Genomic DNA, 16,385 nt, shown 5'->3' with positions numbered 1-16,385 from the left:
TGATAAACGAGCATTTTGGATTACGAGCATGCTCCTGGAACGGATTATGCTTGTAATCCAAGGTGCCACTGTATTTCTTTTTTTATTTCTTTATTCATTTTAAGTGCAAAATATAATACAATCATATAACTCTATAAAAGCACTTAAATACAATTACAATTATAATCTATGACAAAAAGATATATCACCCCCCCACACCATGACCACAACCACCACCACCACCACCACCATAATTATATCCAAAAACTACACTCAAATTGAGAAATTGAAAATGCATTCCAACCCGCCCTCCCACCCACCCACCCACCCACCCTGGACGTGTATGACCAAAGGGCATAATCAGCAATCACTCTTTGCAAAATTTTGTCAATGGCTCCCAAATCTTCAGAAACTTCTTATAATGTCCCTGATTTATGGCCATATTATGTTCCATCTTAAAAACGTGACAGAGACACTCCCACCAAAAGGAATAGTTCAGCCTATCCCAGTTTTTCCAATTCCTTAGAATAAGCTGTATGGCAACCCCGGTCATAATAAATAGAAGGTTATTATTATGGGATATTTGGCTTTTAGCTCTCATCATAGTGCCAAATAGCACAGTCATATGTTAGTGCCACTGGATTTTCCATTACTTTGTTTACCTGATCCCAAATGGATCTCCAAGGGACAATAAAATAATAAAATATCTAATGTCCCAGGTTCGAGATGACAGTTCCAGCATTTATTAGACTTGGAACTATCTAATTTCTGTAACCGAACTGGGGTCCAAATTGCTCTATGTACAAAAAAAACCCCAAGTTTGTCTTATAGCTGCAGACACCGTACATCTCATCCCCCATCCAATGCAGTATTTCTGCTGGAATTGATCATAATAAAAAAGAAGGACAGGTGTCCAAAATATAAAATTTACTTGATCAACATGATAAAACTTTTGAAACTTGTTCCTCCCCTCTACCATCTTATCCAATATTTCTCCCTCCCCTCCATCATACCCAACAATTTCTCCATCTCCAAGCAACATCTCTCGCTCCCCTCCACCCCACTGCTGTTTCTCCCTTTCTCTCCAGCCCCCTTCTTCAGCCAATGCCCAGCATCTCTACAACTCTCCTCTGGCTCTTCAGTGGGTCAGCAGCAGCCAGAATCGATTCTAACACGCCGCATGCCGCTAACCCGGGAGCCTCCCCTCAGCCACGGAGAAACAGGAAATTGCCAGAGGAGGGTGGACACAGCAGAGGGGAGGCTTCTGGGTTAGCGGCAGGCAGCTTGTGAGAAGTGCTGTGGGCTGCCGCCGACCCATTGAAGAGATCACCGTGCGGACACAATTTTTCAGGTGAGGGGCATGGCCCCCGTGGCCCCTCCTGTTCTGATGCCTATGGTTTGCAATGTATTTTGAACTTTCTGTGGAATGTGAATGTGGAATAAAGGTGTAACATTGGGAGTTCAGCAGACCAGCTGTACAAATTTACCCCTGCTGTTCTCAATTGTGTTTTTTAAAAGAAGAATATGAGTTGCCATACTGGGACAGACTGAAAGTCCATCAAGCCCAGTATCCTTTTCCCAAAGGTAGCAACCCAAGTCCCAAGTACCTGGCAAGATCCCAAAGAGAAAAACAGATTTTTAGGCTGCTTAGCCTAGGTTTTTTGTGTGCCTGTGTGTCTTTTCCTATACAGCTTTGTTTGTTTGGTATTTCTAGCCCATGCGAGCAGGATGCCGACAGAGTTTGGCAGCATTTTGGTCCAGGTTTCTTTTAAGCAACTCTAGAAAATCCTAGGATGCCCCTTTGTTATACCTTCGTTTCCTGCACCTGCTTGGAAACCCAGACCTTCTGGCACCAGAACCGGTTCATAGGCAACGGCGCAAAAGACAAAGGCGCGCGCCGACAACTGAGCGCAAGACGGAGGCGCGCACCGAAGAAAATGACAGTTTTTAGGGGCTCCGACGGGGGTTTTGTTGGAGAACCCCCCCCCCCCCACTTTACTTAATAGACATCGCGCCGGTGTTATGGGGGGTTTGGGGGGTTGTAACCCTCCACATTTTACTGTAAACTTAACTTTTTCCCTAAAAACAGGGAAAAAGTGAAGTTTTCAGTAAAATGTGGGGGGTTACAACCCCCAAACCCCCCACAACACCCCCACAATGCGGCGCAATGTCTATTAAGTAAAGTGGGGGGTTCCCCCCCCCACACCCCCCGTCAGAGCCCTAAAAACTGTAATTTTGAGCGGCGCGCGCCTCCGCGCTGCGCTCAATTGTCTGGGCGCGCCTTTGTCCCGGCGCGCTTTTGACCTGACACCCCAGAAGCTTCTAAAGATCTGGAGAAGTCTCTGGAAGGAGATAGAAGTGAAGGAAGGGTTTAATTTTTGAGGGAGGATAGAGGAGTAGTCTCATAGCCAGTGCAGTGGGCTAAAAATCAGGAGAGCCTGGTTCAAATCCCACTACAGCTTCCTGTGATGTTCATAACTTTAAAACTCTGACTACTAATTACACATTTAATTTAGATCAATCCATTTAATGTTCAGCTTCTTCCTACATTACATATGCGACTGGAAAATACCAGATGAATTCTCAAGGGGAATGCTATTGCAACAGAAAGGTTTATGAAGTACAAACTAACTTTTAAAGTCCTTAGAGAAATTATCTTGAAAATAGACGTGAACAGTGCAAATGCAGCTTATAAAGCCACCCTTCAAACTCAAATCATCCCAACTGCTGCTCACAGAGGTCAAACACTTTTGGTGAGTAAATAATGAATAATTTTTATGGGATTGGTAGAGTTGGTTTAGATTTCTAGTTTAAGAGCCCAGAGCAATGGATTATAGAATTTGTACTTTAGCTGTTCAATGAGAGCTCACTTGGAAGTCATATTATTTTAATATTTAATGTTTATATTTATTTCTATTTGCTTAATTGCGTTTTTTAAATGCCGAACTCAAAGCGACGTACAGAATAAAACAATATTAAAATTAGGAAAAGAATGTCATTAAATTACAGAAAAGTCAACAGTCATATCAAGGAACATTCAACCCTCTAAATAAGTTTAGCCCCCCTCTCCCCCCCCCTTATACAAAACCGCGGAAGCGGTTTTTAGCGCCGGCCAGCACACTGGATGCCCTGCGCTGTTCTGACGCTCTTAGGAACTCTGAGTGTTGGAGTAGCGCAGAACATTCCGCATGCTGGCCGGCGCTAAAATCCGCTTCCGTGGTTTTGTAAAAGGTGGGGGAAGAGGGTTGTATCATCTCAAAATACATGTTTGTGCTCATTGGATTCCAACTTTTGGCTTTATGCTAGAACCGTTGATACTCAATTTTCTAACATATTGCCAATTTAGATGGATAAAAATGATCCATCATCTAGTTATTCATTCATTACTGGACAGAGATCAGACTAAGTGATAACACTCCCATCAATGATAATAACGGTCTCTTTTATGAAGCCGCGCTAATGCGTGCTGCACGACAAATGCAACAAAGTCCTTTAAATCCCTATGGGCTTCGGTGCATTTACCGCGCTGGCCTGTGCTAATTTGTTTAATAAAAGAGATCCTAAATATCAAACTCAACCCATATTCTGCAAGTGATTTGTAATAGCAAAATCCAGGACGTCAGGTGATCTTTACGTCTGCTAGAAATGTGAAGCTGGAATCAGGTAGATTTTCCCCCTACCAGGTTTAGTAAAATGTACTGATTTATTTTGTCTGGGTTAATAAGAATCATGTAAGTTCAGAATAAGAGTTATCTATTTTTTGAACCTAAACAACTATTAGGATTTTTAGAATCAAAAGAGCAAGTAGTGCCCGTAGCTGAAAATGTATAACTTGTCATGAATGGCTGTAGCAACTGCAGATAAGTGCCGCTTCCTAGGTTGAATAAGATTTGTTTCATTTATTAATATGTTTCTATAATCTCTCTCTATATATGGTGGACTAAATAGGTTGAATTAAAGGAATAACCTAAATCACTGAGTTAAGTGGAATTGGGTTTATAAATTTTCTGTTAATAATGTTTGTAAATCTGTATACAAGTATTTGAATTGCTTGTATGAAATTTGACAAATTGAATAAATAAAAAGTAAATAAAAAATAAAAAAAGAATCATGTAAGAAAAGTCACACTGAATCAGATCACGCCCAGCGCCCTGTCTCCATCAGTGTATAACATCCATCCTTAGGACTCCTGAGGAAGACGATAGGGTTGAAACACGGCCCGTGTTGGGTCCGGACATTTTTTTAACTCTGCAACCAATGTGGATATAATGTAGCATATAGAGCATTACAGACTTCTGTGTGATTTAACAAATCTGGCATCACGAACTTCTACTCTGCAGTATTTCTTCTCTTGGTTTTCTACCTGATAAACTGTTCCTTTCTTTAGATCAGGGGTAGGCAATTCCAGTCCTCGAGAGCCATAGGCAAGTCTGGTTTTCAGGATATCCACAATTAATATACTGTATATGAGATGGGTTTGCATGCACTGCCTCCTTGAGATGCAAATCTATCTCATGCATATTTATGGTGGAGATCCTGAAAACCTGACCTGCCTGTGGCTCTCGAGGACCAGAACTGCCTACCCCTGTTCCAGAGTGTTGAAGAATCAGCACCATGGACAGGTCAGGTTTTCACAATGAATATGTATGAGATGGATTTGCATGCACTGCCTCCTTGAGATGCAAATCTATCTCATGCATATTTATGGTGGAGATCCTGAAAACCTGACCTGCCTGTGGCTCTCGAGGACCAGAACTGCCTACCCCTGTTCCAGAGTGTTGAAGAATCAGCACCATGGACAGGTCAGGTTTTCACAATGAATATGTATGAGATGGATTTGCACGCACTGCCTCCTTGAGATGCAAATCTATCTCATGCATATTTATTGTGGAGATCCTGAAAACCTGACCTGGCTCTGGCTCTCATGGACCAGAATTGCCTACCCCTGGTCTAGTAAATGGGCACAAGTATAGAGAAACCAAGCCATTGTGACATCACCGATGAGGTTGGCTCTTAGGCATTGGTGGAATGAGGCTTTATGACATCACAATAGGAGAGGAGCTGCTGAAAAGTTCTAAGCCCAACCAAGGAGAGAATGATGTGAAGTCATGTAACTTACAAGTTATTCCACACTTTTATTGACACTTTTCCTTTCAATGAGGCAAATGCATCTAGTTACACAGGGGTAGGCAATTCCGGTTCTCGAGAGCCGGAGCCAGGTCAGGTTTTCAGGATATCCACCATGAATTTGTATAAGATGGATTTGCACGCACTGCCTCCTTGAGATGCAAATCCATCTCATGCATATTTATGGTGGAGATTCTAAGAACCTGATCTGCCTACGGCTCTCGAGGACCAGCATTGCCTATTCCTGCTTTAGATCATTTATGATTATGTCACATAGTGAAAGGTCCCAGTACAGACCATAGAAGGAGCCCGCTTTTAACACTTTTCCACTTACTCTTTGTTTTCTATCTTTTAACCAGTTTCTAATCCACAACAGCCCATTTCCTTCTGACCCATAACCTTTTTAATTTCTTGAGGAAATCCTCATGAAGGATTTGTGTAATGCAATGCCTTATAAAAATCCAAATTCACTATGGGGCTCATTAAAAAAAAAAAAAAAAAAAAGGAAGAAAGAAAGAAAAGCATCCAAAAAGTGGCAGATGGATGTTTTTCTCCCCAAACCCTTCCAATTCTCTATTTTCAAAATCTATTTTCTGATGGATTTCTATACTGTTTGGTTTTTTTTTTTGTAATTCTTTATTCATTTTTATAACTTATATCAAGTGCATCAAAAGGTATCAACCATTTTAGCACCTCTTCCCTGCTCCCCATCCCTCTTCCTTGCTCTCCCAGCCCAGTAGCACCTCTTCCCTGCTCCCCGTCCCTCTTCCTTGCTCTCCCAGCCCAGTAGCACCTCTTCCCTGCTCCCTGTCCCTCTTCCTTGTCTCCCAGCCCAGTAGCACCTCTTCCCTGCTCCCCCTGTCCCTCTTCCTTGATCCCCCGGTCCAATAGCACCTCTTCCCTGCTCCCCATCCCTCTTCCTTGCTCTCCCAGCCCAGTAGCACCTCTTCCCTGCTCCCCCTGTCCCTCTTCCTTGCTCCCCCCGGTCCAATAGCACTTCTTCCCTGCTCCCCATCCCTCTTCCTTGCTCTCCCGGCCCAGTAGCACCTCTTCCCTGCTCCCCCTGTCCCTCTTCCTTGCTCCCCTGGTCCAATAGCACCTCTTCCCTGCTCCCCATCCCTCTTCCTTGCTCCCCTTGTCCCTCTTCCTTGCTCCCCCGGTCCAATAGCACCTCTTCCCTGCTCCCCGTCCCTCTTCCTTGCTCTCCCAGCCCAGTAGCACCTCTTCCCTGCTCCCCGTCCCTCTTCCTTGCTCTCCCGGCCCAGTAGCACCTCTTCCCTGCTCCCCCTGTCCCTCTTCCTTGCTCCCCCGGTCCAATAGCACCTCTTCCCTGCTCCCCGTCCCTCTTCCTTGCTCTCCTGGCCCAGTAGCACCTCTTCCCTGCTCCCCCTGTCCCTCTTCCTTGCTCCCCCGGTCCAATAGCATCTCTTCCCTGCTCCCCGTCCCTATTCCTTGCTCTCCCGGCCCAGTAGCACCTCTTCCCTGCTCCCCCTGTCCCTCTTCCTTGCTACCCCGGTCCAATAGCACCTATTCCATGCTCCCTGTCCCTCTTCCTTGCTCTCCCGGCCCAGTAGCACCTCTTCCCTGCTCCAGCAGCACCCCTTACCTGTTTCCCCGGTCCAGTATGCAGCGTTGTGAGCATTGCGGCCAGCTTTTGCGAACCTCATAGGCCGCTCTGCCCCTCTGAAGTGTGTTCCCTCTGTCGCCATCGCGTACGTCAGAGGAAACGTTCTACTGAGGTGCTGTGCGGCCAGCGAAGTTTAGTAGGGCCGGCCACGATCCTCACTGGAGCAGCGCCCGACCCTCAGCAGCTCGAAGCCCTCCTCCCGGTAGCCGCCGCCAGCACCGCTCCGCACCGCCTCCTGAAGCTGCCGAATATGGCCGGCTTCCTCCAGCGGTTGGTGAGTGAGGGCAGGAGGAGGGGAGTGGCCAGAATGTTCCCTGCCGCCGGGTTCTAAAATGGAACAAGGACACGGATCACACATCACAGCGGCAGGGATCACGTTGTTTTCAAAGCGCATGTGCCGGTAAGCTTTTATTATATAGGATGTGTGTCTTATGGTTTTTGTAATGCTTATTGTGAATGTGGTAACCTCAAAAAGTAGTGCTCAGGAAACCTTACACACTCCAATGGGAATTCAGATTCCACTGTACTCAGAACAAGTCAGTGGTGTTGGAATTCTTCACCATTCCCTTTACATGGAGAGTGAAAAATATTTTTTGTGGAGATACATTTTTGTTCTTTTTTTCTTTTTATCTTTTTACATCCTTGTATATTCTACATCCCAATAACTTATAATAGCTTAAAAAGCATATATATCGAAAAGGAATTAAAAGTGTATCACTTAGCTTAAGATCCTTATCGGTTCCCCTTCCCGACGCGTTTCGGATCTTTTTCAAGATCGGGGGAACTGAAAAATAACACACATAGCATAAGTAGAAGCACCTTAATAACATTAAAAAAACAAAGATCATTCTAAATCTGCCACTCACCAAAAGATAAGGTTAGTCCTTAACCATACATTTTCTGCCACTGGCTTATCCAACAAGATGGCCGCGGCGTTCATTGAGGGAAATATATTGTGAATGTGGGCATATAACCAAATAAACCATTATAGTGTCTTTGAATCACCTTTGAATCCTTTTCAAAATCTGTCATTACTTTGGCCAAACTCCTTGATTACTGTGACCATTGTAAATAGTAAGTTAAGGATCACTAATGACCGATTATCAAGTTCATGTTTGAGCTGTTTTGGAATTCTAGAGTGAATATTATCTGTTCTTTACTTAACCCCTCTCTTTTATAAAACCGTGCAAGTGTTTTTTAGCGCCAGCTGGTGCGGTGAATGCTCTGTGCTGTTCCGACACTCATAGGAACTGTGTAAGCATCAGAGTAATGCAGAGCATTTAATGCGCCAGCCAGCACTAAAAAATGCTTGTGTGGTTTTGTAAAGTGGGGGGGGGGGGTGATTAATTAGCTTTATTAAATTTTCAGAGATTTTTTTTTTTTTTTTACTTTGTTTTTTCAGAATACATCGAAGAACGTCTTTGAAAAAGGAAATACCACAATGTATTTTGCAATAAAGGGAAAAGAAAAGGTAATGCATACAAAGAAATCATTTTACCAAGTATGCCTTTGCAAAGAGCCCATATCTAAGAAAAGACCATGGTATAGGCCAGGGACCTCCAAAGTCCCTCCTTGAGGGCCGAATCCAGTCGGGTTTTCAGGATTTCCCCAATGAATATGCATGAGATCTATGTGCATGCAGTGCTTTCAATGTACAGTGGTACCTCGGTTTACGAGTGCACCAGTTTGCGAGTGTTTTTGCAAGACAAGCAAAACATTCGCAAACTTGGTGCCTCGTAAACCGAGCTTGCCTTGCTGTACGAGCGCCCCCCCCCCCCCCCGGTGATCCGGCAACCCCCCCAGCGATCCGGCATCCCCCCCCCCCCCGCTCGCATTGCCCCCCCTCCCCCGCGATCCTACTTCCCCCCCCCCCCGAGCAGTCAATGACACCCTTTACCCGACTTGGCACCAGTGCCGGTGTCCGAAGATCCTCCCTCTTCTGGCGCGGCCTGGGCTGGGCGGTGCGTTGGAGATCCTCCTTCTTCTGGTCTGGGCTGGGCTGGACTGGCTTTGAGCATTTGCGCATGCTCAAAGCCTTCTGGTCTTGCTCTCTCTGAGATTGAGCGCGAGACCAGAAGGCTTTGAGCATGCACAAATGCTCAAAGCCAGTCCAGCCCAGCCCAGCCCAGAAGAAGGAGGATCTCCGACGCACCGCCCAGCCGCGCCAGAAGAGGGAGGATCTTCGGGCACCGGCACTGGTGCCAAGTCGGGTAAAGGGTGTCATTGACTGCTCGGGAGAGGGAAAGTAGGATCGCGGTGGAGGGGGGCAACGCGAGCGGGGGGGATAGTGGTTCGCAGGGGGGGGAAGTTGGATCGCGGGGAGGGGTTTGGAACAGCGTCGGATTCCTCAAGGGGGGGGGAGAATGGAGCAGCGTCAGTAGCCTCATGGAGGGGGGGAGGAGGTGGAACCAATCAAAGGGGAAACTTGCATTGATATACGAGCAATTTGGTTTACGAGCATGCTTCTGGAACGAATTATGCTCGTAAACCAAGGTTCCACTGTATATTCATTGAGGAAATCCTGAAAACCCGATTGGATTTGGCCCTCAAGGAGGGACTTTGGAGACCCCTGGTATAGGCAGTTTACAAATGTTTTGCATTTTTTTAAAGCGACAGTGCACTTTTAGACTGTCCATACCGGGCTCTGTTGAGGATATTGTCCACTTGTGAGCGTATGATGTCTACTTGTCTGAGATAAACATCCATTAGCTGGGATCAAATTTAAAGGAAAAAAAACACATTAGCCTCAGGTGCTGTATACTCTGCTGCTGCATATTCCACCTGAATACTATGTTAAAAGCCCCTAAGTTTGTATTTGAGACATTGGAGGGTTAAATGACTTTGAGAAAGGCCCATGGAGAACCAGTACTGCTCCAAACACTAAGCTCCTCCTCCACTCTGAAGTGGCATTTTCCCCTCGTGTGCTGTTGATATTTCTGGTTAACTTCTTCTCGAGGGCCGCAATCCAGTCGGGTTTTCAGGATTTCCCCAACGAATATGCATGAGATCTATTAGCCTACAATGAAAGCAGTGCATGCAAAGAGATCTCATGCGTATTCATTGGGGAAATCCTGAAAACCCGACTGGATTGCGGCCCTCCTGTTCTAGACTCTTCTGAATTCATTGGATTAGATCTTTATTGCAATGAATGTGTGAATGACGCTGATATATTTTCTGGGGGAAAATGAAGTACACGTCTCCCTCGTTATTCGCGGGGGATAAGGGCAGAGCCGGACCGCGAATGACGAAAAACCGCGATTATCTGGCTCTGACCCACCCCCACCTCCCTGCCGCCTTCCCGGCCTTACCTGGTGGTCTAGAGGGCTTTCGGGGCAGGAGCGATCTTCCTACGCTCCTGCCCCGTGCAGATCGCCATGAGGAAATGGCTGCTGTGAGTTCCCGTAGTCTCTCGATTAACAGAACTTAAACATCTGTATAGAAAATGGAAAAGCAATGAACTTCCTATAAGCCCACAATTTAAAGAGGCGATCCAGAGGAAAGGAGGCATATTCACAAAAATAAAAAAAAAGCAATCAAAGTCAGCAATTTAACCTAGACAATTGCATTCTATACCTTCCATTAACTAAATTCCAGTACTTATAACCCCCTATCTCATACTGGGATCTGTATAAGTCGCTTGTTAATAAGAAAAGCCTTAAGTTAAGCTTAGTTTAAAGTATCTATTAGAATCAAAAAGAATGAAATATTTACAAAGAAAACATAAGAATAAACGAGCTCCCTAAGATAAAACTTATCGCTTATAGAACTGGGTCCTCCTCTACCCCCCAGGCTACTTAAAACACCTCTGTGCAGCTCTACTAGTGAAGACACTGCAATATCTTCTCCTTCATTTAGCTTTCCTAAAGCAGGTGCTGATGTTCCGGAAGCAAGTATGTACATTTTTATTTTGATCTTTGTGGGGCTGCAATGGAGTCAGTGAACATGGGAGAGGGGGAGTGTGTGTGGGTCTTTACTTTGTCTCTGCAGTGGTTATCTGGTCACTTTCAATACATTTTTGGCACTTATACCTGTCTTTACATCGTCTAATTGACAACGTATAAGTTTCATCTAGGAAGTCTCGTAAAACATTCGATTATCCCTGCAGGATAACTAAGTTTATGTCAGCCCACATCCCACCCTAACCACTCCTCCAGAATCACCCCTTTCAGCTATGTGCGCACAGTGGGATTCAGAGGCCTAAAAAGTCCCTGGATACTTTCAGAAAGTCATTTCAATTATCGGCACTTTGATGACCTGTCTTTTAGATCATCCTAAGTGGTGAGTTGGGTGGATTTTTAGACATGTTTAAGTTTTGATTATGATCCCCCATAATCTCTAATTTGTGATCCATATCCATCTTATTCATCCAACTCAGTTTTGAAATAATGCATTGAAAATTTAAAAAATTTGCTATTTTTGTTATTACAGATGGTAATAGAAGACATAAATGAGACATTTGTTACAGAAATTGTCATTCTTGGATTCTCCAATCTACTAGGTTTCCAAAAAACATTGTTTGTTGTATTCCTAATCCTCTACGTGTTGGCCCTACTGGGGAATCTACTCATCATTGGAATCATTATCCTGGAGCCTCGGCTTCATTCTCCAATGTACTTTTTCCTTACTAACCTCTCAGTGTTGGATTTATTTTGCTCATCTACTGCTATTCCCAAGATGTTACATAATCTTCTGACAGAGAAGAATACAATCAGCTTCTCCGGATGTATGGTCCAACTGTACCTCTTCACTTCCTTTTTGGGTACTGAACTTTCGCTCCTTGCGGTAATGAGTTTAGATCGCTTTGTGGCAATATGTCTTCCCATGCGTTATCCTATTATTATGAGCAAAAGAATGTGCGTGAACTTGGCAGGATTTGTGTGGTTCACTGGCACTTTCAATTCCATAGTGCTCACAGCCTTAATGTTTAGGTTATCCTTTTGTGGGCCTAATGTCATCAACCATTTCTTTTGCGAAATCCCGCCTGTATTAAAGCTCTCTTGCTCAGACACCTCTGTGATTGATTATGCAACTCTAGTGGCTGATTTGATATTAGGATTAACTTGTTTTTTGTTGACACTTGTCTCGTACATCTGTATTATATCATCCATTGTGAAAATCCAATCAAATAACAAGAAGAGAAAAGCCTTCTCCACCTGTGCTTCCCATCTTAATGTGGTTGCCATGCTCTACGGTACAGTAATATACACTTATGTTCGACCCGTCTTACCCTACTCAATGAATGATGACAGAATTGTATCGGTGATGTATACAATTGTGTCCCCACTTCTGAACCCTCTAATATACACTCTGAGAAACAAAGAAGTTATACAAGCTTTCACAAAAGTATGGAAGAGAATGTTCTAAAAAAATGTAAATGCACGTCAACATGTTTCATTTTTAAGGTATCACTTCTTTCTACAAGGCTCTACTTTTTATTTCTTCTTAAGACAATTTTCAAATAGCCACCAAAATTAGTCCTAAGCATTAATCCTTTCTACAGAAGACTAAAGAACCTCGGAGACACCACTCGGGACTCATTGTCCTAAGCTTTCGGTTCTATCTAGATTTAAAGCAGCATGAACTTGAAACCAATCTGCAACAATGTAACTTCTATAGAATTTTTGAGAATAAAAAGGACGGATGTCGGCAAAGTTACAGAGGGTGAGCTTTGAAAAAGTGGGAAGCGAAACATGTTGGCTTTTTGGCCCGACTTTCAAGACCACGCCCAAAAAAGCTAAGTGCAGTTTATTCTGAAAAACTCTTTAGGAGTTGCAATGTTGCAGATTGGTTTCAAGTTCCTGCTGCTTTAAATCTGGATAGAACCAGTGAGGAGATGGCACAAGAAGCTTAGGACAATGAGTCCTGAGTGGTGTGTCTGAGGTTCGTTAGTCTTCTATAGAGAAAGGATTAATGCCTAGGACTGATTTTGGTGGTTATTTTTAAGGTAGCCATGAAGCCTATATTGTAAGGAAATTCAAGTTTGAGGAACTCGTTATGGATGACACCGTCTTATCTGATCAAGAAAAGGACCAATAAGACTTTCAGATGCTGTACAGTCTAGATCTCCTTTCTCTTCAGAACCTGAAGGATGGAAAACTGTGGTGAATTTCTGGTTAAAGTACATTCTAACAATTTTCATGTGGTTTCGTTTGGCTTTCATGTTATTGCTTTCTTCCCATTTGATTTGATTTTGTTCTGTTTGGAGAAATTAAATATCTAATTTAAAATACAATAACAATAACAATAAAGGAAAACACTCTACTGAACCCCTGGTCTTCCCTATGTCCTTCACTCCGTTGGGCTCCGCCTAATTCAACATTAGTCTTTGAAAAGGGGCTAGAATAGTCTGCATTTTCTTTTTTAAATAATTATCTGCTTGGACATCTGAGCCAATAGGATAGCCAATCCTTAAGGCACCTAACTTTATATCCAGTTTTTGACCACAGAAACATCCAAGTTGAAAACGTCTAGATCCAGACCATTTGGGCATGGGAGTGGCCATCACAGACATGCCAACAGAGCAGTGAGACACCTTAAAACAGTGTTCTTCAACCACCGGTCCATGGACCAGTGCCGGTCCACAGAAATCTCCTGCCGGTCCAGAGGGCCAGCACGTGCATCAGGCCCAAAACAGTGTTCTTCAACCGCCGGTCCACGGTGTGATCGATGCGGCGTTATCTTCGAGCCAGCTCCCTCTTCCTCACTGATTCAGTGCACAAAGCCACGGGCAGCGGCTCCTACAGGCATCTTGCGCCTGAACCGGAAGCCTTCTCTCTGACGTCGCAACATTGCAACGTCAGAGGGAAGGCTTCCAGATGAGGCATGGGACGTGCAAGGTGCAATTAATACTATTATGGGGGCGGGGTCTGGGGTGGAGATTGGGTAGAGATGGGCGGGGTCTGGCCCACGACTTAGCCAGTGTTCTTCAACAGCCGGTCCACAGAATAATTCTTTTATTTCTGCCGGTCCATGGGTGTAAAAAGGTTGAAAAACACTGCCTTAAAAGACACTATTGTGTTGTCAGGAACGTTACGTTTTTTGCAAAAACCCCTGCAATTCAGGAAGTTGCTTAAAACCTACTTATTTGTTCAAGCTTTTTTTTTTTTTTTTAAGTGAATACATTAAAAGTGGTTTGAATTAGGTTTGAACAGGAAAATGGTTTAGTAAAGTGAAGAACGATGGTACTCAATAACAGTTTGAATGCATTCATACTGTGACTAAATTCACCAAGTAATGCAACACTCATCAGAATCATCAGAATCAGAAAATAAGATTAAATATTGAACTAAGGCCAGTACTGGGCAGACTTGCACGGTCTGTGTCTGTATATGGCCGTTTGGTGGAGGATGGGCTGGGGAGGGCTTCAATGGCTGGGAGGGTGTAGATAGGCTGGAGTAAGTCTTAACAGAGATTTCGGCAGTTGGAACCCAAGCACAGTACTGGGTAAAGCTAAGAAGAAAAAATTAAAAAATTTAAATTGAATCAGGTTGGGCAGACTGGATGGACCATTCGGGTCTTTATCTGCCGTCATCTACTATGTTACTATGTTATAACTCATGGAATTCAATTCTATTTTACAGCTTTGCTCTTCTTATGACATGCTTCAATCAATAAACTTCATCATATGCTTATAAATTAAAGATGTATTCAAAATCTTCCTTTCTTTCTTCAAAAGACCTCAGGGCTACCTTTGAATTCTCTATTTCATGTAAAATTCAAGTTAATAATAGCAAGCCTCCTCATCAGTCTATTTTCAATCTTAATCATGCATCTTATAAGATTAATAAAGAACACCAGATTCATCTGGTGTGATATAACATTAGCTGAGCTGATGTCACCGGCTGGTAATATTTATTGAATGATGGTGTGGGTAAAATGGGAGGGGAATATATGAGGTGTTGTCAAGGGTCTGTAGAATAAGGATTGACAAGTTTATAAGAGGAGGTAAGAAAGGGTTAATAGACAGAGCTTGTAAGAAAGAGAAATGATTAGGGAGGTTTCTAAGGTGATGGGGTGGAGCAGTCACGTGATTGGTTGGATGTTGTGGCAGTCTGGAGTGAATTCTGTCAGGAAAGGGGAACAGTAGAGTGGTCTCTTCAGGAAAAGATTATCCCTCCCTCCCATTTGTGCTGGTGTTATGTTTTGTGACAGTGTTGTGGGGTGGGGTGGGGGGTGTACATGTTATAGGTCGACTTGGGTGGGTTTGGTGGAGCTTCTGGGGTTGGGGGGAAGTGGTCGCAGCTTTGGGTGGGGCAGAAAATGGGGTTTGGCCCAATTGGATCTGGGAGATGAGCAGTTAATAAATAAATAAATGGAACACTCGTAGGCGATACCGCTGCGAGGGGAAGCATGGCCTTGCGTTACCGTGGATCATGTTTGGGGGGAGGGGAAGCATGGCCTTGCGTCACCGTGGATCATGTTTGGGGGGAGGGGAAGCATGGCCTTGCGTCACCTTGGGTCATGTTTGGGGGGAGGGGAAGCATGGCCTTGCGTCACCGTGGGTCATGTTTGGGGGGAGGGGAGGGGAAGCAGTGGCGCAGTGGTTGAAGCTACAGCCTCAGCACCCTGAAGTTGTGGGTTCAAACCCCGCACTGCTCCTTGTGACCCTGGGCAAGTCACTTAATCCTCCATAGCCCCAGGTATGTTAGAAAGATTGTGAGCCCACCGGGACAGATAGGGAAAATGCTTGAGTACCTGATTTGTAAAACTGCTTAGAAAACCTTGATAGGCGGTATATAAAAATCCTAATAAACTTAAACTTAAACTTAAGCATGGCCTTGCATCACCGTGGGCCATGTTTGGGGGAATGTTATAAATTCAAAGACTTAACGGGAGCTAGTTTTGACACTGAATAGCTCCCTGGGGGGGGGGGGTGAAATATGCATTGGGGGTTTGTTGGTTTTTGGACACGGATTGTATTGTAAGTGGAGATAATATTCAGATAGATAATAAAGCTGCGGCCAAGTATTTATTCCAATAAAACTGAGTTGTGCGATTATTGATTGATGGCGATTAGCTTTCAGTTGCAGGCGACGGGAATGTGAATGCTCATGTTATATGCCAGCGTCACTTATCTTAGTTAGCAGCAAGGACAATAATTTAAGGAAAAAATATAGAGATGATGCATTTTTGCTGGTTAATTTAATTCTGCTAGTCAGTTGCTAATGGTGCTTCATATTTATTATAGGGGACTTTCCTTGAAACAGCTTATAGCGAAACGTGATTTCTCGTCGGAGTCCCTCCTTGCTGCTAACTAAGATAAGTGCCGCGTTAGCGTTTCGTGTGTGTTTAGTGCCCGCTAACATTTAGCGTACTTTTGTAAAAGAGGGGGGGGGGCAAGACATTTGTTCCACTAAGCAAAAATAATAGCAAATTTTAAGAAAAACAGATCTTCGAGCATCTCCATGATGAGTTCAAAATATATTTTTTAAACTTATTTTCTGATCAAGCACAATCAAGGGCTCTTTTCACTAAGCTGCGTTAGCGTTTTAGCGCGCGCTAAACCCACGCTACGCAGCTAAAACTAACGCCAGCTCAACGCCGGCGTTAGCGTCTAGCGCGCCGCTATTCCGCGCGTTAATGCCCTAATGCGGCTTGGTAACAGGAGCCCCCAAATCCATGGGGAAAGCTTCAATTTACGCAGTTTTTCCAA

The 16,385-nt window shown here is 44.1% G+C and overlaps 1 protein-coding gene across 1 annotated transcript; it reads left to right on the top strand.

The window, feature by feature from the left end:
- Positions 1-11,161: 11,161 nt before the first annotated feature.
- Positions 11,162-12,097, top strand: LOC117348133 (olfactory receptor 5V1-like). Its single transcript, XM_033919837.1, has one exon. It carries the CDS (start codon positions 11,162-11,164, stop codon positions 12,095-12,097), a length of 936 nt encoding a protein of 311 aa, XP_033775728.1.
- The last annotated feature ends 4,288 nt before the right edge of the window (positions 12,098-16,385 follow it).

This window comes from Geotrypetes seraphini, chromosome 14 (genome assembly GCF_902459505.1).
Source record: "Geotrypetes seraphini chromosome 14, aGeoSer1.1, whole genome shotgun sequence".
Classification (NCBI taxonomy): Eukaryota; Metazoa; Chordata; class Amphibia; order Gymnophiona; family Dermophiidae; genus Geotrypetes; species Geotrypetes seraphini.
The sequence above is the reverse complement of the archived record's forward strand: the minus strand, read 5'-3'. Positions and strand labels throughout refer to the sequence as shown.

Bases quoted from the DNA above. Each gene is read 5' to 3' on its own strand.
- LOC117348133 (XM_033919837.1), top strand. From the start codon at position 11,162: ATGGTAATAGAAGACATAAATGAGACATTTGTTACAGAAATTGTCATT.